Source organism: Caretta caretta, chromosome 2 (genome assembly GCF_965140235.1).
Source record: "Caretta caretta isolate rCarCar2 chromosome 2, rCarCar1.hap1, whole genome shotgun sequence".
NCBI lineage: Eukaryota > Metazoa > Chordata > Testudines > Cheloniidae > Caretta > Caretta caretta.
Window position 1 is genome coordinate 82,264,178 of NC_134207.1, and position 27,557 is coordinate 82,291,734.

The 27,557-nt window shown below is 43.0% G+C and overlaps 2 protein-coding genes across 3 annotated transcripts in view; one reads left to right on the forward strand and one right to left on the reverse strand.

Moving 5' to 3' along the window:
* The window catches only part of SLC35D4 (solute carrier family 35 member D4), a 140,387-nt gene extending 138,001 nt beyond the window's left edge, over positions 1-2,386 (forward strand). Inside the window, exons 15-16 of one of the 2 annotated variants that reach the window (XM_048840457.2) lie at positions 851-915; positions 2,019-2,386. In XM_048840457.2, coding sequence (XP_048696414.1) covers positions 851-914 — 64 coding nt within the window. In that variant the 3' untranslated portion in view covers position 915; positions 2,019-2,386. Of the gene's footprint in view, positions 1-850; positions 916-2,018 lie in introns of those variants that run through there. The other variant, XM_048840462.2, reaches the window with a different exon arrangement.
* CABLES1 (Cdk5 and Abl enzyme substrate 1) overlaps positions 1-27,557 on the reverse strand; it is a 114,379-nt gene that overhangs the window by 26,309 nt on the left and 60,513 nt on the right. The window contains exons 3-4 of the mRNA XM_048840454.2: positions 26,723-26,815; positions 6,422-6,499 (exon numbers count right to left, since the gene is read on the reverse strand). Coding sequence (XP_048696411.1) covers positions 6,422-6,499; positions 26,723-26,815 — 171 coding nt within the window. The remainder of the gene's footprint in view (positions 1-6,421; positions 6,500-26,722; positions 26,816-27,557) is intronic.

Below are 27,557 nucleotides of genomic sequence, written 5' to 3' on the forward strand. Positions count from 1 at the left end.
CATCTGGGAGTGAGACTTTGTCACTGCCCCATTGTGTCCTTTTCCTTTCCCACCTTATTGCTTCCCTTTCCTATCCCTCTTTCTTTTGCCTTCTGTTCTATAATGAGAGTCCAGCTTAGCCAGTTAAATCTGTATATTTTGCAACACTGCCATAAGCCTGTGACTGAAGATGCAACTTAAACAGCCCGACACCAGTACAAGTTTGCCAGGTCTCAGAGTGGCTAATAAAACGATATGCTATGCCTGTGTTTGTTTCAGCAGTGCAATTGCAAGTGAATGTCAACAGCAGAAGCTGCATTTTCTATCTTTGCAGTTCTTTTGTGTCTTCTTGGAAACAACAACAGCTCCAACCATTTCAACTGACTTCTGCTCTTTTTCCCCCTCCAAAGGACAGTTATCACTATCATTCATATCATCTAAGAGACTGTCAGAGAGGGGGGTTTCTTCTAAACACTCTCTCCAGTAAAAGGAAAGGGAAACAAGGGATGTTGTTAAAATAAAAATCTTACTTATTACCTTCCATGCCAAAGTGAGGGTCTCTTACATTACCTTAGTGGATAATAATGCACTTAGGTCCTGATTCTCTTCATACGTTATTTTTTGTCTCCACTGACTTCCATGGAGTTACCCCAGATTTACATAAGAGTTCCAGGAAAATTAGGCCCCAAACATTTTATTTGTGCACTTTGTATCAGGAAATGCGGTGCTGGGTGGGTGCTATTTACCTACTGTATGTAAAAAATTAAATCTGAAGTTTTGACAGGGTTCAGAGTTCAACATGCTGGTTATTTGGGAGCTACAGTGAAAGTAGTGAAAATGTGCTATTTTCCCTCTCTGCATTTTACGGCAGTACCATGGCATTTTTCCTGGAACAGCATTGTGTGACTTGTGATCCAATGGCAAAATTATTATAGGGTAAGTACTCGCTTTGATTATTTCTGCCCTATATAGGAAAGAATAAACAATCAGAATAAACAAAAATCAGAGCAGAAACTCTTACCACATGCATTTTAAGCATGGATTAGCAGTCCATAAATCACACATTATTGGCTTCAGTAAAGAAACATTTCTTGAATGATTCTAAAATAGATGCCTGGATGTGATCTATAAAACCCGCTGCAAGATTCCTGCTGTGCACTTGCTCTTTCAATGACACTGCTAGCTGAACATTTCAGTGAATTATTTAAAAGTCAATTAAATATTAACCTGACTCCCAGAAACCTAAAAAGAAAAAAAAGTCTATTTACAACAACAGGTGCCTGATAAGTGAATTTTATTTGGAAATGTAAACTCTTTTTGGGATATGGTTCGGAGTAAATATACTCGATGATCCCAGACCATTACAGATTAATTAAGACTAACCTGAAAACAACAGCACTTCAAATTTATGGGAATCCAAAGTAAAATATTGTTCTCATCCTTCACGGTGAAGAACTCCCATTTTATTGATTCTGTTGCAGGGATAAGGGTAATTACAGCTTTGGCAAGAAACAGATGCCAGACATACCAACAACAAGCCTTTCCTTGACATGCTGACTGAGTCTGCCCACCTAACTGGGCTCCAGTTTTTCACTTCCTAATTGCACTTATTACTGGAACAAGAACTATGGCTACAGTGTATTGACAGAGGAATCTGAGAAACTGGTATAAATTCCCTTACAATTGTGTTGTGTACTCTCACTAAGCACATCAAGGACTCAGCATTTTCAGCTTCTGCCTTGATATTTTACCTAATATAAGAGAAATTAAGAAAAATAAATCCTACCACCTTAATGAGGTTTCCTGCTTAATCTCAATATCATGCAAAAAATACACATAACAATGAAGCTTATACTCCTGGCATTCCATAATTTGTACACTTTGAAAATTTCTCACTATGTAGGAACAAAATTAATATGAGAAAAAAAGTCTATGAATCTGTAATTTTCCACAGCACTATTATTAATTTTTTTTGTTGTGTGGGAGGGGTAAAGTAAAGCAAGAAACATTTATCTTTTTCTTTTACTTTCTAAGAATAGATGGAGTTCCTGTTCACCATGTCTACAGAATGATAAACATTCAGGAAATGTGTGCCTGAGGTTGATGATGACTTCATCTAAATTGCCTTGTATACCAAGTTCTGACAAAGGAAAATATTATATATATTTTACAGCTGCCTTCACTTCCTCTTTAAACCAGATTGTTTTTTTTTAATCAGCACAGCCTTCTTCCTCTAATATGGGATTGTGGCTTTTTGGCCATCAAGTAAGGTGTTCTTAAAATGATTCCCAATTATCATTCACATTTTTCTAATTAAATTCTTCCTCCCAGCTGATTTTCCTCATAATTGTTTTCAACTTAGTGAAATTGGCCCTATTAAAGCACCAACTATTTATATTACTGGTCTGGACTTTATTCTGCTTGCACATTGTAAGTGTGATCAGATTGTAATCACTGGTGCCTAAGCTACCATTAACTTTTAGTTCTGTGATCAGTTCCTCTTTATCTGTTAGGACAAGGTCTAATATAGAATTCCTCCATGCTGGCTGCAACACTTCTTGAGTTAAGACATTGTCATCTACAGTGTTTAGAAATTCCAAGAATATTTTAGTACTGGGGGTATGAGTCACTGAAATAGTGAGATCATGGGGAACTTCAATTTTTCCCCCTACACATCGTAGATAAATGTGTAAGGAGAAGGTCATCCTGTTCTCTACTGTGATTTGGTGGTCTCAGACAGACATCAATTAGTACCCCGTCTTGTGCTTTATCTGTTAGGATATTGATCCATAAGCATTCAAGATAATTTTCTTCCAAGTTATCAGTAACTCAGAAATAGGTAACACCATTTTTGACAGAGTGGCACTCCCCTACCTTCCCCCCCCCGCCCTTTCTGCTCATTTGATCCTTCCTAAATTGGTTAGGATAATTGATTTTAAGATTGATATTGTGTGAATCATCCCACCAGGTTTCAGCAATATCAACTAGATTGAATGTTTGCTAATAAATGAACAATTCCAGTTCTTCTTGTTTGTTACCCAGGAGCCCAGCGTTAGTGTATAGGCAATTGAAGACTTTCTTCTCCTCATGTCCTTTTGGTTTTTGATTAATTTTGTTCTCCACGTCTCAATTTTGTGCTGAATGTTCATGTCTTCCCTCTTTTTACCCTCCCCTTTTGCTATTACTTTAATCCCCTCCTGACTGCTCTAGCCAGCCTATCCCCAAGGAGATTGGTCTCCCTTTTACTGAGGTGGAGGCCATCCAAACTATACAGCCCCCCCTCCCTGTAGGATGCGGACCTATGGTCCACAAAACCAAAGCCCTCCACTCTATACCACTTACCTAGCCAGCGATTCACTTCCAGAATCTTCTGCCTTCCATCTTCCTTTGCTTGTGGCGCATGAAGGATCTCAGAGAAGATTGCTTGGATATAAACAACAGTGTAGAGAGGCCCAATACTCTCAGAACTCTCCAGGGTATCGCATGCTCCTCCCCGTTCACCTGAGTAGCTCTCCTGACTGGTATGTGGATGCAAAAGGAGAGCCACGGCTCTTCCCCTATCCCCACTCACTTGTTCATGGAGATAGGGGTAAAGGAGCATCCAGCATGCAAAGGAGCAAAGATGTGGGCAAACTTAAGTAGGCTGCTGAGTGGGGAGGAGAGATTTTACTCCCACCTATTCCCCTGCATGGCAGTGCTAAGGCTAGTGATAATCTAGCCCTTCATGTTTTTAAAATGCTTTGAGGACAAAAGGCCCTAAATATTATTTCTGTAGCATTATTTGCAAAAAGAGGAAACCAAGAAAGTTCTCTTTGACATCTCTTTGACGTCCTAACAGTAAAACGTAAAGAGTTGGAGAAAATCCATTTCCCTGACATGCACTCTCCCTCTTTCAGCCCCAGCACTTACAATGTAACTTGCTTCCTGAAGTAGCAGATTGTGAAAAGACTATTTTGTAATGTTGTCAACCTTTTGGTTTCTTTTTAGAACAGTCTTCCTTCAGAAACCATGTGTGTCTCATGTTCTTTAAAAAGAAAAGGAGGACTTGTGGCACCTTAGAGACTAACCAATTTATTTGAGCATAAGCTTTTGTGAGCTACATCCGATGAAGTGAGCTGTAGCTCATGAAAGCTTATGCTCAAATAAATTTGTTAGTCTCTAAGGTGCCACAAGTCCTCCTTTTCTTTTTGCGGATACAGTCTAACACGGTTGCTACTCTGAAACCTGTCATGTTCTTTACTAGCTCAGAGCAGCACAACAGAGCTAGTGGTGGTGATGTGGGGTGCTATCCCAGGTTTCATCCTCCTCTGTTTTCTCTGATCCTGGTATACACGGATGCTCAACTGTATTAGTGCTACCATTTAAAACACTGTTTTACAAGGCTTCCTACTAAATTGCTTTCACTTGGTTATAAAGCCAGTTAAGACAGGCCCTAGCCTAGAACATGATTCTTGAACACTGTTAGGCCTGTTCTACACTGGCCAGGCAAAGAGCACTGAAACTGTGTTAGAAGGAACAACTTTTCAATCCTGTTTTAAAATGGTTCTGCTAATACAGTTTAAGTTCCAGTGTAAATACAGTAGAGCTCTTCCGCCTTCATACTGTGGGACTGGCACCTTCCCCAAAACATAACTTTGCCCAGAATTCCTCTCTGCCCAAAGAGCCTGGGAGTCTGAGAAGAGGTAGAGAGGAAGGGCAAACAGCAATACTGCTGTATGCTCATCACAGCAACTCTTGAGCTGAAACTGTCTCCACCACATGCACAAAATTCTCATTCCTGTTTGAATTTGGTTGGTTTTAACTGAAAATATCTAAAATATTTGCAGGAATAATTAGTTTTGGTTGTAATGCCCTTTGGCAATGGTTACACAAAGTAAGTATTCAGGACACCAGCAGCACCTGGCTACGGGTATGGATGAACTAGAAATCTAGAGATATTAATGAGTGATACACAAAAGTGAAGTTAAGGTAATACTATCATTATCCTGTCACAAAAGAGTACTTGTGTCTCATCCTCACTCTACCATGCATGAAAATATGATGCAATAATCAAGAATTACACAGTCTGCACATTGGCAATGAAGTCAATGAATATACTGCTTCAGTTATGGTTCACAACAGCCATTACTTGAAGGAGATGTTAATTAATTGTTTTCCTCCTTCTCTGTTGCTTCAGCTGATAGACAGAGGGCATCTCTTGTCTTTGCTTTCCTAACAATGGAAGCAGGGCTGGACCGATATGTCGTAGCACTTTCTGCCTCCTCATTCGACTCCCTGTTGCTTTACAAATGTTGTGCAAGACATAACATGCTGAAATCATACTGGGGATGTAGTCTGTCTCATTATCACTGCAATTCAGAAGTCCCTTGCTTTCAGTCTTTCAAAGGCATATTCGGCTCTCTGAGATAGCAGTTAAATGCCACATTCCAGTGATCGTAAATGCACTGGAATGCACTACAGACGTAAACTACTAATGTTTCAAGATTTGCTTGATGCATCTTTCCAGTTTAATTAGCTAAAGAAAATTTTTTACTCAAAGACAGGATAATTGAACCAATTTCACCATATGGTATCTGCTTCTTTTGTACACAAAACAGTTTGCTATGAATTACTCAAACGCTGAACAGTAATGCTAAAAAACTTAACTATGAAAACAATGGGCCAAATTCATCCCTGATGTACTTTAGTGATATTAGAAAAGGGATTAATTTGACCCAAAGTGATCTGTAAGCCTCCTTTTTCACATTAAGTTACCCCACTTCACATATCCTAATCTGATGTCTTCACTTACATGGTTTCAGTCTGGAATAACGTGCATTGCACGTTCTGTATCTTTGGAAAACAACAAACCTATTGGCCCAGATCCTCAGCTTGTGTTAACTGACATAGCTCCACTAAAGACACTGACACCAACTGAGGATCTGGCCCATGGTTTAGAAGTTATTTGACTCCATTTTTACAACGGGTGTTTTCAGTCATTGAATACAGTTTTTAAAACCATTTTAATGAAATAGTTAAATTAAAACACTCTTTTGTTTGAATTCAATCATTTCTCTACAGTGCTGGAAACTAGATACTGTAGCATTGTTCTAGTGTAGGAGAACCAGAAAGGGAAAGCTGACTATAAATAAAAGTAATAGTGTCTAGAATATTCGCATTGTCCAAGAGGAGTGAAGCATGAAAAACAAACAGTACAAATGGTAAATTGTACTAGTAAACTGGATTTTTAAAATTCTTTCAGTTTTAATAATCTAAGATATTATAACAAAGATAAGGAAATCTGTGATTTAAAAATATGATTTTAACCTGATACTATACCACAAATCAAATATTTCTCTTTTGGGGGTAGATATTTAAAAATGACAGCCCTATTGTCTGTATTCAGTACTATATATGCTGTTATGACCCAAAGAGACGAGGTAGTATGCATAAATATACATACCCGATTTGGGTACAGTCTCGATACGGCAGCACTGAAAATATGCTACAGAAGGATCTTCTGCCACTGATAAGGACTATTCTAAAAAACAAACAAAAATCAAAGACTAAAATTAAAAAAAAAACCACAGCAATAAACAAAGCAAAGAACAACAAGCGTTAGCATTCAGGCATTTAGCAATTAAAAGCTTCTATCATTGACAATTTCCTCCTTCCTCTCTTTTTAGAACTTGGTGTTGTGTTCCGTAGAAAAATACTGTACAACTGAATGATTTACAGGAAACCTGAATTACACTGCCTCACATCACCTACCCATCATATAGACAGCTAACAGAGCTGAATCTCCCAAGTTCCATACTGAGGTTCTATTTAATAATTTCACTTGTACGGTAAAGGAAGTTTGATGATAGGCTGTATTTGTAATAAAATATGAAATGCATTGACTTGGTATTGGTTGAATCAATCTACCCTTGACATGTCAAGTTATAAATCACAGTTCAGGCAATTTCAAATACATTTAAAAACAGTGCTCTTTGAGAGAGATCAGTAGAGAACTATAAAAACCTCATAACATTTTAAAAAATGTATTCTGATTATAATATAAGTAATTCTTCTTGTTTAAAAGAATAGTAAAGCACTCCTTTGCATTTTTAACATGATCCTTTATTACCAGTTCAAGACTGGAAAACAATTAATTTTAAATGGATTTAGGTCCACTGATCAGAAGCAGGACACAAAAAAGTTTCAGACAACTATTCATAGATTATAAAGCCAGACAGGACCTTTGTGATCATCTAGTCTGACTTCTTGTATAACACAGGTCATATAGGACTTCCCTGAATTAATTTCTGATTGAATTCAAGCATATCTTGTAGAAAAACATACACTCTTGATTTAAAAGTTTCCATGATTGAGAATTTACCACAACCCTTGTTAAGTTGCTTCAGTGGTTAATTACCCACACTGAAAAAATTTTACATTTTACTTCAAGTCTGAATTTGTCTAGCTTCAACTTCAGTCACTGGATCTTGTTATGCCACTATCTGCTAGATTGAAGAGTCCTCTATAATCAAATTTCTGTTCACCATGTAGGTATAAACTATGATCAAGTCACCCCTTAATCTCCTCTTTGATAAATTAAATAGATTGAGTTCCTTGAGTCTATCAGTATAAGGCAGGTTTTCCAACTTTTAATAATTTTTGCAGCTTTTCTCTGAACCCTCTCCATTTTATGAACATCCTCCTTGAATTGTGGACACCAGAACTGCACAAACTTCTAGTGTCAAATACAGAGGGAATATAAACTCCCTATTCCTGCCTCAGATTCCACTCTTTATGCATTCAAACATTGCATTAACCCTTTTGGCCACAGCATCACATTAGGAGCTCATTTTCAACTAATTATCCAGCATAACCTCCAAGTCTTTTTTCAGAGTCACTGCTTCCCAGGTTAGAGTTCCCCATCCTGGAGGTATGGCCTGCTCTCTCTGTTCCTAGATGCATGACTTTACATTTGGCCATATTGAAATGTACAGTTTGCTTGCATCCAGTTTACCAAGAGATACAGAGCAATCTGTCTTCATTATTTCTGACTCCCCCGATTTTTGTGTCATCTGCACACTTTGTCAGTGATGATTTTATGTTTTCTTCCATGTTATTGATAAAATGTTAAATAGCATAGTAGGACCAAGAATAGATCCCTGCTGGACCAACTAGAAACACAACCATTCAATGACTATTTTGTTTACCATTACATTTTGAGACCTATTAGTTAGCCAGTTATTGTTCCATTTAATATGTGCTATGTTGATTTTGTATCATTCTAGAGTCACAGTTGAAACATTATGTGGTACCAAGTCAAATGCCTCACAGAAGTCCAAGTATGCTACATGAACACTGTTACCTTTAGCAAATTTGTAATCTCATCAAAGAGAGAGATCTGGCATTTTTTAATGTCTCCACTTTCCTCACTAATACTGGATTATTTAGTGCTTCTGGACACTGAGGGCTTCCCTACATGGCACTTGGCAAAGCATGCTAGAAGGGTGTGATTTGTAAAATGCTCTAACTGCCTTGTGTGGACCCCGCTGGTGTGCTCTAAAAGGTACCTAGTTTGCATTTACATAATCCCAAATAGGACTATGGTTGGCAAGCAGATTGTGCTTCATCCTGTCACATTTTGAGTTTGTCATGGTGGTCTGTGCACTTATAACCTCCAGGCTTGATTAGTGCAATGTACTATACCAAGGAATAAAATACTGACCTTAAAAATTCCCTATTGGTTCAGAATGCTGCCAACACCTACTTGGCACCCTGGCTTCCACCTGTGTATATCACTGGTGCTTTGCACTCCAAACCCCAATCCCCTCTCTGATGTATCTGCCACTGACTTCAGTGGGGCTAGGATTTCACCCCACATTTTTACTCTTTGCATTACATTGGTCAAAGCTGGGTGATAAGCTCAGTGCAAGGACCATTTTTAGTTCAGTGTCAGTAAAGTACCATGTACATGTACAGGGCTACAACGTAAGATATTTTAATTAAAATTACAGCTAAGGCCTCAGCAATTGTGCTATTCTAAAGCATCACCATCTCAGTAGCCAAATGGCATACACGATTCCCCAATATTTGGAAGCACACTTATGTTGCCCAGAGAGTTGCATCATGCTGTTCTCGGCACCCACCTGGAGGGATCCTGAATAACAGAGCACAGGCGCCGACTTTTCAAACTGCCGGGGGGTGCTTGACCCCTAGCTCTGCCCCACGCCCTGCCCCCACTTCACTCCATGCCCCAAGGCCCCACCATGCCTCTGTCTGCCCCCACCCCACCCCGTCTCTTCCCGCCCAGTTCCGCCCTCTCCCCCAAGTGTGCTGTATCCCTGCTCCCCCCCCTCCCTCTCAGCCTCCCTGCACGCTGTGAAACAGCTGTTCGGTGTTGGTGGGAGGCATGGGGAGGGAGGGGGGAGGTGATGATCCACGGGGTGGGAGGTGCTGGGGGGGAGAGCTGATAGGGGGGCTGCCCTTGGGTGCTCAGAACCCACCATTTTTTCCCCCGTGGATGCTCCAGCCCCGAAGCATCCACCGAGTCAGCGCCTTTTGGTGAGAGGTTAGTCTTTCTTCTCCTGGAACATTCCATTATAGCAGGAATATTTTCTTCTTTTGTAAAAAATGTATTTGAAGAAGTGAAGAGAATATTTATGCTGCAATAATAAGCAAATGCAAAAATGTTTTCTAATAATAACCAACTACATACTAGTGGGAGGACTTCTTACAGCATAAGAGTATTATCTCATTCTTTGTCTAGGTGCCAAAATACTTCTTAGCTTACCTGTCATCAAGACAGCACTTTACCCGTATATGATGCCTTAATGGTATTAAAGTCAGCTATAAAGCAAGATGGATGTTTTTTCACATTTGAGAAAGACAGTCAACAAACACAAAAGCTGGCATGAGATTCATTTTCTGCTCACCACTGCTTATTGCCAAACGATTTTATTACTCAGAAAGTTCCCTCACTCACTGAAAGCCTTGTTTGCTGATGTATGCAGCTTGGCACAGTATTTCAGGCTGACATCAGAAAACATCTTTGAATTCTGAAAACCACAATACCCCCCAGACATACTCTCCCTCCCTGCCCCCAGCTGCTTCTGGAAATTCAGCTTTTTCCACCAACGCCCTACTCCTCCCTGAAAAAAACCATGATATTAAAAGAAAACCAAACTGGTGCCTTCACATGTAGAGATGGCTATTATACAATGGGATTTCACCAAGAAAAACGTAATATATATATTAGGTATTCCTGGGGGATTTCTGCACCAAAAAATTAAAAATTTTGCACATATTTTAAAATTCTGCATATTTTATTTGTCAGAATAATGCAATATAATCACTTCTGGTTTCAATTATTTTTGAAATTTATTTAAACTACAGTACAATGGATGAAGAATGGGAGTGGGGAGCTTTGGAGGAAATCCCCAAACCATCCTGCCTCATATAATGTAGCTAGGTTTGACCATTTATTTTGAGTTATTAGTCAACAAATATATGCAACCCTATGGTCAGTGTGGCTAGGGAATCAAACTCACAATTTATATTGGCTACTGACCATCTCCAGAAAGGTCAGTAGCAAACAGTTCATGGAGCACATTTTGATAAAAAGAAAACGAGTACTTGTGGCACCTTAGAGACTAACCAATTTATTTGAGCATAAGCTTTCGCTCAAATAAATTGGTTAGTCTCTAAGGTGCCACAAGTACTCCTTTCCTTTTTGCGACTACAGACTAACACGGCTGTTACTCTGAAACCTGTCACATTTTGATAGGAATCTTTTTCAGTCCAAAAATTTAGACCAGTTCTAATCACTAAAGCATCATAAATATTTATAAGGCCATACAGTCCTTTACATCACTCTGGCTACATAAAGGAGCCTTAAAACTTTTACACCTGTTTTATATTCCTGAGGGAATTCACAAAGACAATGGGAACAATTCACTAAGTGGGCAGGCTACTACTTTCTACTCTGCCTGAGGGGACAGAGTCTGCCCCACGCCTACCTCCTCAGAAACACCCCGATGCCCTGCCCCTCCACACCAAGTGTGCTGCAATAGTGAGCGAGAGGGACAGTGTCTCTCTCTCTCTCTCTCTCACACACACACACGACTGCCCAGCACCACCCCGGTGTTGATTTATGTCTCTATCGGCTGCTTTAGGCGCCAAAACCAACCAGCTTGCGCTGTCAGGGAGGGGCGTGTGGCCACTCTTGTGGCTTCCTTTTGCTTCCCCGTCAGATGTCATTTTTTTGTGGGGAAACAAAGAAATCTGTGGGGGACTTGAATTTTGAGCATGTGCAGTGATGCAGAATTTCCCCAGGAGTAATTAGGGATTAAAAAGGAAGAAAACAGGTAACAGCACAGTAATTCCAGGGCAACTTGGGGAAAAAACTACTTTTCCCACTCAATTTTGAGCTCCAGGTGTCACCTCTCCTTCCATAAACAGAGTAGGACCCTGATCCCACGAAGCTCTCCTGGAGACAATAGAAGGGGTGTCTTCTGTCTCCATGGTAATGGCCTCTTTTATCTGAGACCTCAAGGAAGCTCCTTTACCAGAACTTCATGGGGTTGGTGCACTGCAGGGTTTTGGGACTGGATGGGAAGCAGGAATGAACAGCTAATCCCCACCAATGTCATCCTCTGCTGACCCTGGACACTTCCTTACATAAATCTGACTGTGAGCTGCCTGAAGCAGTATGACCTCTTGCTGAATCTGTTCCATGGCTGCCACTGCACAGCTGCCAAGGGGTTTTTGCCAGGGAGGCCACAGCAGCAGTGTGGAGGGCTAGTACTTCCACGGGAATGAGGCTTACTTCCCTGCCGGTTCCAGATCCTCACAGTGTTGGGACACCCCTGCTTCTTACCCAGGGCATGTAACCCCTTGGTCACTTCACAAGGTGATCATCCTGATATTAGCAGCAGGTATAAAGACAGCCAAAACTGCTAAGGAGACCATTTTCAAAAGCAACAAAATCCTGTTTTTTCTGGATCTGTCTGATGACCCAAGCAAGAAGGGGAGATGACTTTTATTTCCCCCCATAAATGTGCATTTGGAGAGGAAGGTGTAGAGGCAACTATCCTATTCCCAGAAAAACTCTGAGTTACTGCTGAGGAGAAAATATTTTGAGAGATGTGAAATTTGCACCAATGTTTCTGGACAAGAAGGGAAGTAACTCAGCTGACTTAAAGAAGAGGAAGAATTAAAACTTGTTTCTCTCTTTCTCAAGGGAAACTTGCCGAGGGAAATTACCGTGTTGACAAAATTCTGAGACCTTCTAGGAAGCTGAACCGTGTGATATACACTTAGACTTAGTCCAGTATTCCAGCTCCTGTTCATTAAGTTTAACTGTTGTGGCTTTGCTGCCCTGCATACAAAAACAACGGATGGACACGCTAGCCATGCTGTCTCGGGAGGTTTTCATAGAACCATAGAATGCAGGGCTGGAAGGGACCTCGAAAGATCATCAAATCCAGCCCCAGGTGCTGAGACAGGACCTAGTATACCTGGACCATCCCTGACAGGTGTTTGTCTATACTGTTCTTAAAAGCCTTCAGCAACGGGGATTCTACAATCTCTCTTATAAGCCTATTCCAGAGTTTAACTACTTTCATAGTTAGAAAGTTTTACCTAATATCTAACCTAAAGCTCCCTTGCTGCGGATTAAGCCCATTACTTCTTGTCCTACCTTCAGTGGATATGGAGAGCATCTGATGCTCATCCTCTTTGTAGCAGTCCTTATCAGATCCCTCCCAGTCTTCTGTATTTAAGATTAACTATGCCCAGTTTTTTAACTTTTCCTTAAAGGTCAGATTTTTCAGAACCTTTCATTATTTGTGTTGCCACTGCCCTCCCCTGATTTCTGCGAGTGCCTATCTGCCCAGGACTTGCTCTGCTTGGCCTGTTGGGAACGGGGGGTGGGGGAGGCCGGCCTGCTTTTGGCTTGCTTGGCCCCTCTCCCTGCAAGCTAGGCCCAGGCAGGGAGTGGAGGAGGTGGGACAGAACTGCTTCTCTCCTGCTGGGTGAGGGAGAGTGGCTGCTCTTGCTCACTGGCACTGCCCCCTGGGTCCTAGACTTTGTCCTCTTCTCCTTCTATGTGTGCTGGGTGCCCTGCATGGCCACAATCCTGTTTTCTGTACAATGGTGAGTGCATGAGATGGGGCAGGGCAAGGGGGGCAGGGTAGGATGATGGGAACATGCAGTGGGGAAGGAAGGGTGATGGGATAGGGGAATGGGACAGGAGGAGGGGGATGTGGGAGTGAGGGGTGGGGGATAGGGGAAGGAGAGAGTGGGGAGAGGAAGGCGTAGTGCGGAAAGGGTAGCATCCAGACCCCCACCCCACCAGATTCTCCCCGGATCTGCCACTGAGCCACCTGCACCTAGACTGCCCCACACAGAACCCTCTCACCCCACATCTGGATCCGCTGAGCTAAGCGCCTCCACACTTCGATCCTGCTGGGCTGAGCCTGCCTGCACACACCTGGTGCCCCTGGCGTAGAGGGGCAAGCCCCAGGATGTTTCTTAGGCTGTGTCAGGGTCCGGTGCAGCCTCATGGCTGAGTCTTGTGTCCCGAAAGGGGGGCTGCAGGGTGATCTCCCACCTCTGTGCAGCCAGTGGCCTGTACTCCCTACTGCCATGCTGGAACCTCCACGTTTATTTGTTGACAAATAAAATTTGAAAAATTTTGCAGAATTTTAAAATATTGTGCACAGATTTTTTTATTTTCTTGGTGCAGAATTCCCTCAGGAATTTTTGCAATTTGAATTTCCACACTGACGTAATGCTTCTAGAAAATGCTTTTCTGGCATGTTCCACTCTCCCATTATTTGTTAGTTTCATTGACAAAGCAGCCAAGGGAAATATTAATGGGCTAGACAGCTGATATCACTACTTTGGTGGATTTTTCTGCTAGATATGACTAATATGAAAATGAAACCTCTGGGCCACAAGTTTATAAATGCACTAATAATAGGAGCCTGCTGTGCAAAGGACAATACAATCCAACCGCTTATACACGAATGGGATCAAACAACGAAGAGATGGTTTTATTCTTTAATTCTTATGTTTTCACACAAAAATGGTACTAATTGTGCTACAGTTTAGAGCAGTTGCAAAGACTGTTTTGACAATGCACAATTGTTTGAGACTAGAGCTGGGTGGGAAATTATTTTCCCATTTTGGGAAAATTTTCAAAATTTGATAAAAATAAATAAATTCCCATCCCAAACAGGACAAAAAGTTAAAATCTGAAAAAAATATGATTCCAGTAAATGAAAATTGCAATTTGACCTTTTTTATTTAAAATAGAATTTTTACTAATAGTTAGCTTAAAAGCTGAAACAAAGTCATTTTGAACCAAAAATCCGAATTTGATTAGAAAGTGTCAAATCAAGATGTTTCAACAAAACTTTTTCTCAAATAATGTTTTGAACTGAGGAATTTGTTGAGACAACCCTGTTCCTGTGAACAATTTCAGTTTTGACAAATTGCCATTTTCTGTCAAAAAAAAAAAAAAAAGGTCACAAAATTTCCAACCAGGTTTGATTGAGACTATAAACATCTACTCTTCCACGTCCTTTAATGAGAAATACATTATGAATCTGTAGAAACTGGTTTGACTAACATACAAGAGTTAGTCATTGGGTAGTTCTTTAAGGAATTGTGGGGAAGGTGCTCTATACCAGGGATCTCAAACTCAAATCACTACGAGGGCCACATGAGGACTAGTACATTGGCCTGAGGGCCGCATGACTGACACCGACCCCCGCTGCCCCCCTTCCATGAGGCCCCGCCCCTGCCCCACCTCCTCCCCCTCCCTCCTGGAAAGTGCTAAGTGCCGCGGGAAGCGCCTGGTGGTAGGCAGAGGAGCGGGGACACGGCACGCTGCGGGGAATAACTCGGTGGGGGGGGGGGGAGATTTGGGCGCTTCAGCAAACAACTCCGTGGGCCACATGTTTGAGACCCCTGCTGTATACAGTACAGAAGGCTCTTTTCTGTGTTGAGCTAGTAGAGATGTTCCTTTAAAACACAACTGGTAGACCACTTGCACTGGAACATCAAAGACCAAAGTTCAACCTCCAGCTTAGGTAAGTAAATTGCCACGAGTGTGTGTTCCTGTCCATGGAAAAAAAACGCATTCTCACTGCTACGAGAGAGAGAGAAATCACACTATAGTACTCCTGACAGAATCAGATACCTCCAACCAGAATGGGGCCAGGTAACTAAGGGCATGGCTACACTGGAAACTTCAAAGTGCTGTCACGGGAACACTCCCATGGCAGCGCTTTGAAGTGTGAGTGTGGTCGCGCTTGAGCGCTGGGAGAGAGCTCTCCCAGCGCTCCTGGTGATCCACCCCCAAGAGGGGAATAGCTCCGAGCGCTAGCCCAGCACTTTTTCACACCCCTGAGCCAGCAAGTTAGAACGTTATAAAATGTAAGTGTAGACAAGTCCTAAGAATATACAGAGAGTGAGGTAGTCATCCATCTTTTTTAATCAAAAGATCTATATTTTCACTATGAAACCAGGAGTTGCATACCAATAATATGATTAATTCAATCCTTAATTTGTTTTATTTAACCTCATGTTTTCAGTTAACCCCGCAAACATAAAATTCAAGCACCTGTCAGCATTTTCAAAGTTGGATTCCTCAAGCTAGGTGACTAAATACATCTTTAGGCACCTGAATAAGTCATGTCAGAGGCATAGGCACAGCACTCCGTGGGTGCTCCGGGGCTGGAGCACCCATGGGGAAAAATTAGTGGGTGCTTTGCACCCACTGGCAGCCAAGCTCCCCTCCCCCGCCGCCCCACCTCCTTCCCCACCCCCGAGCGCGCCACATCCCCGCTCCTCTGCCTATCTCCCAGCGCTTCCCACCTGGCCGCCGCCAAACAGTTGTTTGGCGGCATTAGCAAACTCCGGGAGGGGGGAAGGAGTGGGAACATCGTGCACTCAGGGGAGGAGGCAGGGCTGGGGCAGGGATTTGGGGAAAGAATTGGAATGGGGGCAGGGAGGGGGCGGAGTGGGGGCAGGGACTATGGGGAAGGGGTTGGAATGGGGGGGATAAGGGGTGGGAAGAGGCGGGGCAGGGGCCGAGCACCCAGGGAAAAGAGGGGAAGTTGGCGCCTTTGGTCAGAGGAAGGATGGTCCAGTGGTTAGAGTAATAGCCTATGACTTGGGAGACTGGGGTTCAAGTCCCGGACCCACCACAGATTTCTTTTGGGACTCTGGAAGTCAGGTACGAGTTTTGCGATGCTCAATTTTTAGCTGTACTGCCACCCAGTGGAATCCTCAGCCCTGAGTTAATTGCCTAAGCTCCCTGTACAAAGCATGGGGAGAGTTAGATGCTTAAGAAAAGGAATCACAAAAACCAGCAAGCAATGGGAAGCTACCTAAGCTAGCCACTTGTTGCTGGTGTCCTTCGTGACCACTGATGATGGTATTATGTCTTGTGAGTATGATTGTGGCTAATATGGCTGCTGAGTGAGTGGCAGTCCTTTTTGCATTGAGCGCATATGAAACTCGGTATTAGGGAAGGGATTAAAGTCTGTGCCACCGAATCTGCCGTGACTGTGCCGCTCAGCTGTGCCACTCAGCTTCTGTACCGCAAGATCCATATGGAGATGAATCTTGAATTGAGTAATCCCATCACTGACTGCTGCTCACCAGCGTGATCTAACTGTTACTGACAACTCCCAGCTATAGATTCCTGCGTCACTGCTTCCAGTTATGCTTCAGTGTGTCCTTCAAGTGTTTCTCCTGGCCACTTTGTGTGAGGTTACTCACTTTCAGTTCTCCGTACAGCAACTGCTTTGGCAGTCTGGTGTCATCACCCTTAGCACATGATCAGCCCAGTGTAATGTGAAGCAATGAGCATGGTTTCAATCTCTGTGGAGTGGCTGTGTTCCAGAACCTCATTACTGGTAACTTTATCCTGGCATTTAATGCCGAGTATGCCACACAGGTGTCATACGTGTAAATTTTCTAGAAGCTTGATGTGATGCCTATAGCAGGTCTAGGTCTTGCACTCATACACCAAATTGGACAGCACAATCACTTTATAAAGGTTAGCATGGTTTGAAGCTTAATATCGTGTTGCTGCCAGACTCTGCTTGATAGTATGCCAAATAATAAACTGGCTCTGTTGATGCATCTTGTCAGCTGCTTGCCTATAGTAGCATCATTTGACAATGTGCTGCCAAGATAGCAGAAGTCTGTAAGAGAGTTCAGCTGTGTGTTGCTGATGGTGATTTTTAGTTTGGTGTACGGTTTCCCTGGTGCTGGTTGATACATAACTATTATCTTTTTCAGGCTCATTGCCAGCCAGTACCTTTTTGCAGACTCTGCAAATCTGTCTATAATCAATTGTATCTCTTCTTGAGTATATGCTTCTAGAACATAGTCATCGGCATACAGCAGCTCATGAACAACTTCTCAAAGAGCTCATGAAAGATTGTGTCCCGTTCAGGTTGAAAACATTTGCCAGAGGACCGAAAACGTATGCTGATCTTGGCACTCAGGTCTCTTGCAGAGTCATCAAGCATTGCTGCATAAAAGAGATTGAACAGGACTGGACCACTTACACAGCCCTGCTTAATACCATTAGTGATAGGAAATGGGCCAGACAGAACACCTTCTACACAGACTCATCCAACCATTCTGTCATAAGTAACCTCGGAATGTTGGAGAATTTTTCTGGACAACCAAACTCACATAATTGTTGCTGAAGTCCAACTCTACTGACAACGTCAAATGCTTTAAACATGTTGATGAAGACAGTGTAAAGGTCCTGTTTCTGTTCTCTGCCTTTCTCCTGCATCTGATGAGCTATACATATCATGTCTGCCATTCCTCACGTTGGCCTGAAACTGCATTGCGACTCCAACAGCGTGCGATTAGCGACATTGCACAGCACACGACAGGAATTCCCTGGCCAGAACTTTTCCAGCGGTGGAGAGTAACGAGATACTGTGATAGTTGCCACTGTCAGACTTTTTACCTTTTCTCTTGTATATGGTGACAATGGTGGTGTCTTTGAAGGCTTGCAGTACATCTTCAGTATTCCATATATTGAGAAATAGTCTGTGCAGTTGCCTCAGCAAGCTCTCACCTCCACATTTGAATATTTCTGCAGGAATGCCATCAGATCCGAGGGCCCTACAGTTCTTCATGGCACTAATTACAGTGTTGGCTTCGTCAAGGGATGGGACTGCGTCCATGTTGTCATATGTTGGCTGATCCACTACTCTTATTAATTCCTCATCTATAATGTTGGATAGTGTGTTCAGAAGATCACTGAAATGCTGTGGCCACCTCTGAAGGATTTCTCCTTTGAAAGTGGTCAGTGTTAAGCCACCCTTGCTCATAAAAGGCAATGTGTCTGTGTGTGGGGGGTGGGGGAGGGAGGCGGTGTATAGGATGATATGTCTTTCAAAGCAGCAGAGAAGTCTTTGGTCTCATGTCAGTCAGCAAAACCCCGGATTTCTTCTGCCTTGATATTTCACCATTGATTCTGCACGTCTCTTAGATTAGATTGGATGTCACGATACAGATTCCTATATGTGGTTACTGTGCCTAAAGGAACATGGGATACAAGAATCTGATGTGCACCTCATGTTTATTTAGTGAGTAGCTGTTGGATTTCCAGGTCATTGTAACCCTAACAGCATCCCAATGCAAGAGGTACTTGTAAGTGTGTAAGGGAATGGGGCGTAGGCAGTCTTGCCTAGCAGTCACAGTTGTGCTGAGGTCTTCCCACTATGGATGGCAGTCACTGGGCTGGAGTTAGAGGAATTGCAAGGCTGGGTGCCATAAACAAGAGTTAGAATCAGAGTCAGAGTCATGCTGGGGTCAGAGACTGGAGATCAGGGGCAGTACCCGGTTAGAACCATGAGGCAGGAGTCAGACATCAGGAATTGAGGCAAAGTCCGGCACAGTAACAGGCCAAGGTCTGTGTGGGTTACCCAAACAACTTCCTGGGGCAACCCATGGAATAAAGCAGGGGCACTTGGCCAATCAGATGGCCGCAGGCTACCATCACCCTAGGTCTTGTGGGCGGTACTTCCTGCGGTGCCTGTTCTCCACAGTGCTTCCCAGCTGTGCCTCTGCAGGGCCTTCTGGTGGCACTGTGGGACTATTGGCCACCACAGACTCTGCAAGATCTAGGTTCTATGCCCTTACAAAGGAGCTTATTGTTCCAGCTGGCCTGACAAGTTGAATGTACCCCAACTAGCTGTCATACCTTACATGTTAGCTTTTAGATATAGGTTATCAATAGAAAACTAACACCAGACTGATCATTAATATTATTGCATGATGTATGTACAGAGAACAAATTCAAAATTGCAAACATATTGGAAATTATGTTATCAAAGTGTGTCTACCAGGTAGGTCTAAAGTTACTCCACCATAGACAAAGGAATGTGGTTCTGCCACCTGGAAGGCATCTCCAAAATACACAGACAATGGGAATGCAAATTACATAGAGGGTAAACAGGACCATCACGACAGCAGGGGGAGGTGATTGCAGGAAAGAGACCATCATGAAACATGGTTTTGTAATTTTAGGGGTCCTGACCCAAAAAGAAGCTGTGGGATTGCAAGATTATTCTAAGGGGGATTGCGGTTCTGCAACCCTTACTTCTGCGCTGCTGCAGGTGGCGATGCTGCCTTCAGAGCTGGGCAGCTGGAGAGCAGCGGCTGCAGGCCAGGAGCCCAGCTCTGAAGGCAGAGTGGCCGCCAGCAGCAGGGCAGAAGTAAGGATGGCCTGGCATGGTATTGCCACCCTTACTTCTGCGCTGCTGCTGCCTGCAGAGCTGGGCGCCCAGCCAGCAGCCACCACTCTCCAGCTACCCAGCTCTGAAGGCAGCGCAGAAGCAAGGGCGGCAATACCATGATCCCCCCTAAAATAACTTTGTGACCCCCCTGCAACTCCCTTTTGGGTCAGGACCCCCAATTTGAGAATCTCTGCTCTCCCCCATGAAGTCGGTGTGGTATAGGGTAAGAGCACACAAAAGACCAGATTTTGGGGGGCGGACGGGACATGACACACCATATTTCACAGTCTGTGACACGTTTTTCATGGCTGTGAATTTGGTAGGGCTCTATTTATACTTGAACTCATTTAAAATCCTTTCTCCTTTTGTTAATAAACTTGCTTTACTCTTAATCTAAACCAAACCCGTGCTGTGCTTGATTGTTAACTCCACTTAATGTGACAAGCTGCTTGGTAGTATATCTCTAAAAGGAGCAAATGAACTTTAATATCTCTCTGACTGGTCCAGGAGAGGACTGGACATTGCAGAGAACACAGTATTGGGAAAATTCAGGACTGGGAGGTGTTGGTTTCACCTTGTCAGCTGTAACCAAGGCTGGTGGAGGCCAGAGTGTAGCGGGGGGATAACAGGAAGGCTGCTGGAATCAGAACTGCTGAGTCAAAGCTGCTTAAAGACACTCAGTGCATGCTTGTATGCTGTCTGGAAGTGTTCAGATGAGAATCACTGTAGCACAGCATTTTGAAGCGCTCAGGTTTACAGGGCAGGCGGTGACAACGCCTGACTGATCTGGATTGCACCCGGATTGTGACAGTAATTCTAGCGAGTAGGAAGTGCTGACGAGAAAGGTGCAGCCTAGCCCCAGCTCATCAAAAGAGCCAGACACCCTACTCTTTTCAGGATTCACAGCTGTGAACCCTCCCCTGGAGTTCGGCACCTAACCCAGGTCAGCCCTTCCTCAAGAAAAACCAGAGAGACAGGCTCCCCACCTATTATAGACAATAACACAGGGGCAGGCCCTTAGTGTGAGGTGGGAGACCTGTTTTCAAATCCCTGCTCTGCCTGGTTTGAAACGCAAGCTGAACTTGGGTCTTCCAGATCTCAGCGAGAACCCTAACCATCGGACTACAGAGCCAGTCTTCTATGAGTATTTCATTATTGATACAAAGCGGAAGGAACAGTTTCAACAGGAGAGAGGGAGACCAGCCCCAGAATAACCAATGACTGTGGGTTAGGGCACTCACCTGGGATATGGGAGACATGGGTTTAAGTTCCTGCCCCAAATCAGGCAAAGTGGAGATTTGAAAATTAGTCTCCTAACAGGAGTGCCCTAACCACTGGGCTTCTGGGTATCCTGGTACAGCCACCCACTCACCACCTGCCTTCCTTAGCCATCTTTGTGTTGGTTAGCTGTGCTCCGAGTTCATCTCCTGGTTTGGGGCCTACAAGAGAGATAGGGCTTAGGTGTGAGCTGTGGTGTTGAGCAGCTGGGACGCACCAGGACTCAAGCAGCTGTGCACATGCCCACAGGCGGAAACTTGGGCACCACAGGGACTTTACCAGTTGAAACTTTAGGCATGCAGGTAATGTAGGTGCCTACAGGGTTAGGGGGCAGCTGAGTGGGGGTTTTGAGGATCCCAGTGGTGCCTAAATGTTGGACTTAAATGCCTAAAATGGCAGTCAGGCACCTAAGTCCCTTTGTGAATCTAGCCCTTAGCCTCTCTGTACCTCAGTTCCCCATCTGTGAAACAGGAACAACAACACTTCCCCACTACATGGGCTGTTGTGAGGCTGAATATCATAGGTACTGACTGCGTGGGTGCTCTGGGGCTCAAGCACCCATGGAAAAAAAGAGTGGGTGCTCAGCACCCAGGAATCAGAGCTTGAGTATGGAATGTGATGAGTTCTGTGCTGCTAACAACTTCTGCCCTTGGGGCAGGGAGTTTGTTTATAAACAGAGGCAGGGTGATTAAGATAACAAAAGGCTTGTCATTGAACTAAATTAACGATCCTTAGATGATCCTGAAAGCATTCCCAAAAAGAAGAGGAGTACTTTTGGCATCTTAGAGGCTAACAAATTTATTTGGGCATCAGCTTTCGTGGGCTAAACCCACTTCATCAGATGCATGGAGTGGAAAATACAGTAGGAAGATATATTTATACAGAGAACATGAAAAAAAAAGTTTTTTTTCTCCTGCTGACAATAGCCCACCTTAACTGATTAGTCTCATTAGAGTTGGTATGGCAACCCCCATTTTTTCATGCTCTCTCTCTATATATTTATCTTCCTACTGTATTTTCCACTCTGATGAAGTGGGTTTAGCCCATGAAAGCTTATGCCCAAATAAATTTGTTAGTGTCTAAGGTGCCACAAGTACTCCTTGTTCTTTTTGCTGATTCAGACTAACATGGCTACCACTCTGAAAGCATTCCCAGGCACTCCAGTTAAAAGACAGGAAACAAAGGGTAGGAATAAATGGTTCATTTTCAGAATGGAGAAAAGTAAATAGAGGAGCTTGTACTGCTTGGGATCAGTGCAGTTCAATATATTCATAAATGGTCTGCAAAAAGGGGTAAACAGTGAGGTGGCAAAGTTTGCAGATGATACAAAAATTATTCAAGATACTTAAGTCCAAAACAGACTGCAAAGAGTTACAGAGGGATCTCGCAAAACTAGGTGACTTGGCAACAAAATGGCAGATGAAATTCAATGATAAATGCAAAGTAATGCACATGGCAAAATATAATCGCAACTATACATATTCAAAAGGATCGTGCCTAAATTAGCTGTTACCCATCAAGAAAGAGATCTTGGAGTCATTTGCAATACTCTGGAAGCACTGTTTCCAGAGTACTGCAAATGCATAAGAATTCTTCTCACTGTGCCTGTATCATCCTGAACTGCTGAATGCTCATTCTGTGGCTTCAGAAGACCTAAAAATTATCTCCAGTCATTAATGGGGCAGATGCAACTGAATAATGTAGCTGTCCTTAATGTGCATCAAAATAATGCCAGGGAACCTAGGTGTAAAAAAGATTGCTGACAGTTTAATCCAGAAAGCTACAGTGAGATGTAATGTTTTTAAACTGGGACATTAGTGAAGACACCTTATAGGTGATTGCAAAGAACTTAATACACTGTAATTCATGATAATGTAATTATGTAGTTCATAACAACTGAATCATTATTAAAATAGTAAAGATACCAATGATAGACACATTCAATAACTAGAATATGAAAGAAGTGTATAAATATGCTGAAAATAGCCTCCCCCCAAAACTGACTTGAGTGTCCCTCCCCCCGCCAACACACACCTCTTCAAAAGCACCCACTGGCAAAAACAAAAGTCAGCGCCTATGATGAATATATAACATAAAAGACTGTGAGGTGCTCAGATACTACAGTGCTGGAAGCCAGAGGAGTATGATAGACCGACCGATCTGATTTTCAAAGGTGCTTTGCATTCAGAACTCCCATTAATTTCAACAAGAGTTGAAGGTGCTTAACATTTTTGGAAAATCAGGTCATTTCCTTGGATGCCTAAAGGTGGATTTAGCCCAACTTGAGGAAACCAAGTTTGAACGTGTTGACTCAACATTTTATTTCTAACCAATATCTCTGTGATTATTTGTCTGTATGATGTACAGCATTTCAAAATGCATGTATCTTCTGTTTACTGGTGTGCTCTCTAGACAAAGGGATCTTTAATATGATTATGGAAATACTCTGCAAGAGTGCATCTGCCAATAAAGATAAGAAAGTATGCAAAAAACAAAACTTACTATTTTCTGAACAAGAAAAATATTCAGTTTTCTTATCAGACATGTTATTGGTGTATAAACTAAGATAAAATACTGCATGCATATTGTACAAACCCTTTAGCAATTGTTGGAAAAAATACAGGCTGATGTAGATTACTGCATGTGGATCAAATTTCACTCTTTCATAAGCGAGTTTTTAATGCAAAGTTTTTGTGTACACATAACAGGGATACAAAATACATTTACATGCATACCACAGGTATGCAGGCACTTTTCTAATTTGTATGTGTAACTATATCTTGCTGGAGTGCACTACTTTATGCATAAAATGACAGATGCAGGTTTGGAGGTTGCTTTTGAAAGTTTGACACTAACAATGAGCCTCCAAACCAACTTTTTTATACAAAATAGTCTCTACAACAAAAGCTAAGTTTAAAAGGAACTATAATCACACATAGCCAAATTCTGATATCTTTACTCATGTTGAGTAGCACTTTACATCACAAGTGGTCTTATTTTAGTGGCAGTAGTTGCAGAGAAATGTGTTACTCAGTGTGAGTAAAGCTATCAGACTCTTGCTGACAATGATCACACTAATCAGTGTTAAATTAGAATTTACATTTGTCTAGTCCTCCATGGGGCTAAATTACATGCTATAAGCTTAACTCTTTCCATGCATGTGTGCATGGTTCCCATTGCCTGCCATGGGAGCTGTGCATCCTACTCCTGAGGGCATTCTGCACTAAAAAATTAAAAATTCTACACCAACAAATTAAAAATTCTGCACACAATATTTTAAAATTCTGCAAATTTTATTTGTCAGATAAATGTGGAGGCTCCAGCATGGCATGGAGGAGCACAGGCCACTGGCTACACAAAGGGGGAAGATCACTCTGTAGCTTCCCCTGGGACATGGACTCAGCGGTGAGGCTGCACCCAACCCTGACACATTTCAAGGACCGGGCCTCCCCCAGAAACACCCCAGGGTCCTGCCCCTCTGTGCCAGGGGCACCGTGTGTGGGCAGGCAGGCTCAGCCTGGCAGGATGCAAGTGTGGAGGGAATCCAGGTGTGGGTTGAGAGGGTTCTATGTGAGGCAATCTGGGTGCAGGAAGCTCTGTGGAGGATCTGGATGCGGGGGTTGGGGGGGTGGATCTGGAGGCATATTGGTTTGTTGGGGGGTTCTGGGTGCAACGACACTGGGACTCTGCAGGAGGGTCTAGGTGAAGGCGGTTTGGGCTCAGTGGGGGTGTGTGTCTGGGTGGGGATAGAGCTCAGCAGGGGAGTCTGGATGTGGGGGATTCAGTGGGAAGGTCCAGATGCTGGATGGGAGCGGGGAAGTGGCGTTTGCAGAGCTTCCTGAAGCCTGGGGAGAAATCCGGGGGATGGGCGGTGGGTCTGACCTGGCCCCGGAATCTGTACAGGGGCAGAGGAAGTCCAGTCCTCCCCAGCCCAGGTGGGACTAGCAGCTGAACCCAGTGCAGGGTAGGAGCCACCAGCTGGGTATTCCCCAATCCCGTCCCCTGCCCCACAGTAATTTACTGTTGGCTTCCCTGGGCACCCAAACATGCTGCTGGGGAGGGTCGCATGACTGCTCTTGTGGCTTCCTTTTGCTTCCCCGTCAGAAAGCAATTCTTCTGCGGGGAAACAAAGAAATCTGCAGGGGATATGAATTCTGTGCATGCGCAGAGATGCAGAATTCCTCCAGGAGTAGCATACACATGCAGGGTGGACTTAATGGTAAAGTTTAGTCTATTACTTCCCCTCCCACATACAGATACTGATTTTTAGGTTTTCAAGGAAGAGTCTGAGTGAAGCCATGAGGCACACATTCAGAAGCATATCTGTATGGCAAAACACATGGAAATTATATTTTTATCAATGGATAGGTTTCATCAGAGAGTGATTAATCTCCCATGTGGACTGGATGAAAAGTATTGGAATAAAGGTCCATGTTTTGCTAATGTGAAAGCCAGGATCATCTCTGTACATTTACCATATCCTCTTGTATTACCATCCCTACAGGTGGTAGCATCTCCTAAAGGAGCATCTCACACAAGATATCCAGTACTCCCTGGAGTGTGGGATGAGAATCTGAGTAGTCATGGGGGTATGCAGTCTTAGCTCTGTCCCTCCCCATACCCGTGCTGGGATCTGGAATGGTGTGAGCGTGCATACATGCTGCGCCTTTACAAAGCAGCAGTGAGGGCTACTACTGAACACACTCCCCCAGTGTTCCTTTGAACAAAGTTCCAAGCATCTGCCATGTAAAGGGAGATTTCCTCGGGTTGCCTTTAACTCAACCACTCCAGGTGCTCCTATCCTACTGCACATCTCAAGTACAGGAGGCCCAATCTTGCCCTGAACCCATCAGAGTAGACACAGAACTCATCATATTTATTGTTTAGTTCGACAGAGGCAATAACACTATATTTCAACCCCTTATCTGTATTCTCTTCTTTTGACAGAGCTATCCTTTTTTGCCTCTTCTTAGAGCTCTCTTTCTCTCTCTACTCACATTCCATTGTTCAATTCCCTTTGCTCTCCTCTCCAGAATTCCAATTCCACCATTTTCCTCCCCTGCAAAGTTAAACAACTCCCTTACCCCCACGAAAGGATCTCCATTTTCTAGACTACCAATTCTCTTGATCTCTCTTTCTCTGGGAATCCTATGTCTCCAGCAATCTGGGGCCAGATCCTCAGCCCCATTTCCACAGAACTGCCCAAACAGGCCAGCTGGCTTTATGCCCCTTACTCCTGTAACTTGTTCTGGGGACCACTTTGGAAACCCCCCAATCCCTCCTGGCTTATATGTATCAAGCAGAGCTTAGGTGTACCCAAAGATCTGGCTCTAGTTTCAAAAATGGTTTTAAGGGACAGTTTTAACCAAATTCTGCTCAGTCCAACATGATGGTAAAACCTGGTTAGCTTTAAACTATTGTAAAAAAATAGTTTTAAAAGTACTTTCCTATTACACAACTCTTTTTGTAAAGTAGATCAGGTCTTAAAAATCCATTGACTAGCAATTCAATCGATTAGTAATTCACTTGAAGAAGCTAGTGTGCATCTTCATTTAGAGAGTAACTTTTTAATTTTAATGGGATTTTATTGACTGTTACATAGTAATTTCTAAAGGTTAACTTTGCTGTGTAATGGTGCTAAATGTACTCTAACCTTCCTTGTGGCCCCGCCCCAAACTTCTGAACAGAACACTTTGCTTGTGCAGTACCTGCCGCTTCTGGTATCATGTTGCCGCATGTTCTTGATAAAATGAATCTTCTTAAAATTCTTTGGTCTGGGTGAACCTGACAGAGTCCGACATCTGAAAAATAAATCAAAAAAAAAAAAAAATGTAGTCAGCTCCCTGCTGGACAGCTGAGAAGTCTCAACACAATGACAGGAAGGAAAGACCAGACAAATGATTCAAGTCACCCTGTTATAGGAGTCAGCAGGAATGATGAAGACAATAAGTCTGGAAATGAGAAGGCTTAAAATTAAAAACACAAACTCCACAAAAACTCAGCAACATACAACTTCTCGGACTTTGCTGCGGTATGTTTGACACAGTTTTCTGGAATGATCAGTAATTAGAAATCTTTAGCTGAATTCTTGGAATGACTCAAGATGCAGTCTACACGCTTACATTTTTGGGTCCTCCTCACCCACGTTAAAAGGCTTCTGTTAGAGTTAAAATTAAAAAAAGAGGGTGCAGCAATCGGTCATCTGCCTGTTACTGGAGTGATTCTCCTGTTCCCTTTGTTACAGAGGTCAGTTATTTCTGTGATAAGTTATAAAACATTTGAACAAATAGATAAAGTAATTGCTTAGGGAAAAAAATCTCAGAAGTTCTAAAAGCAATTTTTCCCCCCCAACATTTTTTCTTAAAAATGGTAATTTTAAAGATAAAGTGCAATAGGAGAAAAAATAAACCAGGACACTCCTTTATGGACTGAAACAGCAGTACATTCTGTCGATTTTTGTTTTAATTACCAAGTTATTTGATGTAGACTCTCACGCCCCTGAATTAATGCATTAAGGCCCAAATCGTAAATTGAGCAGCCAGG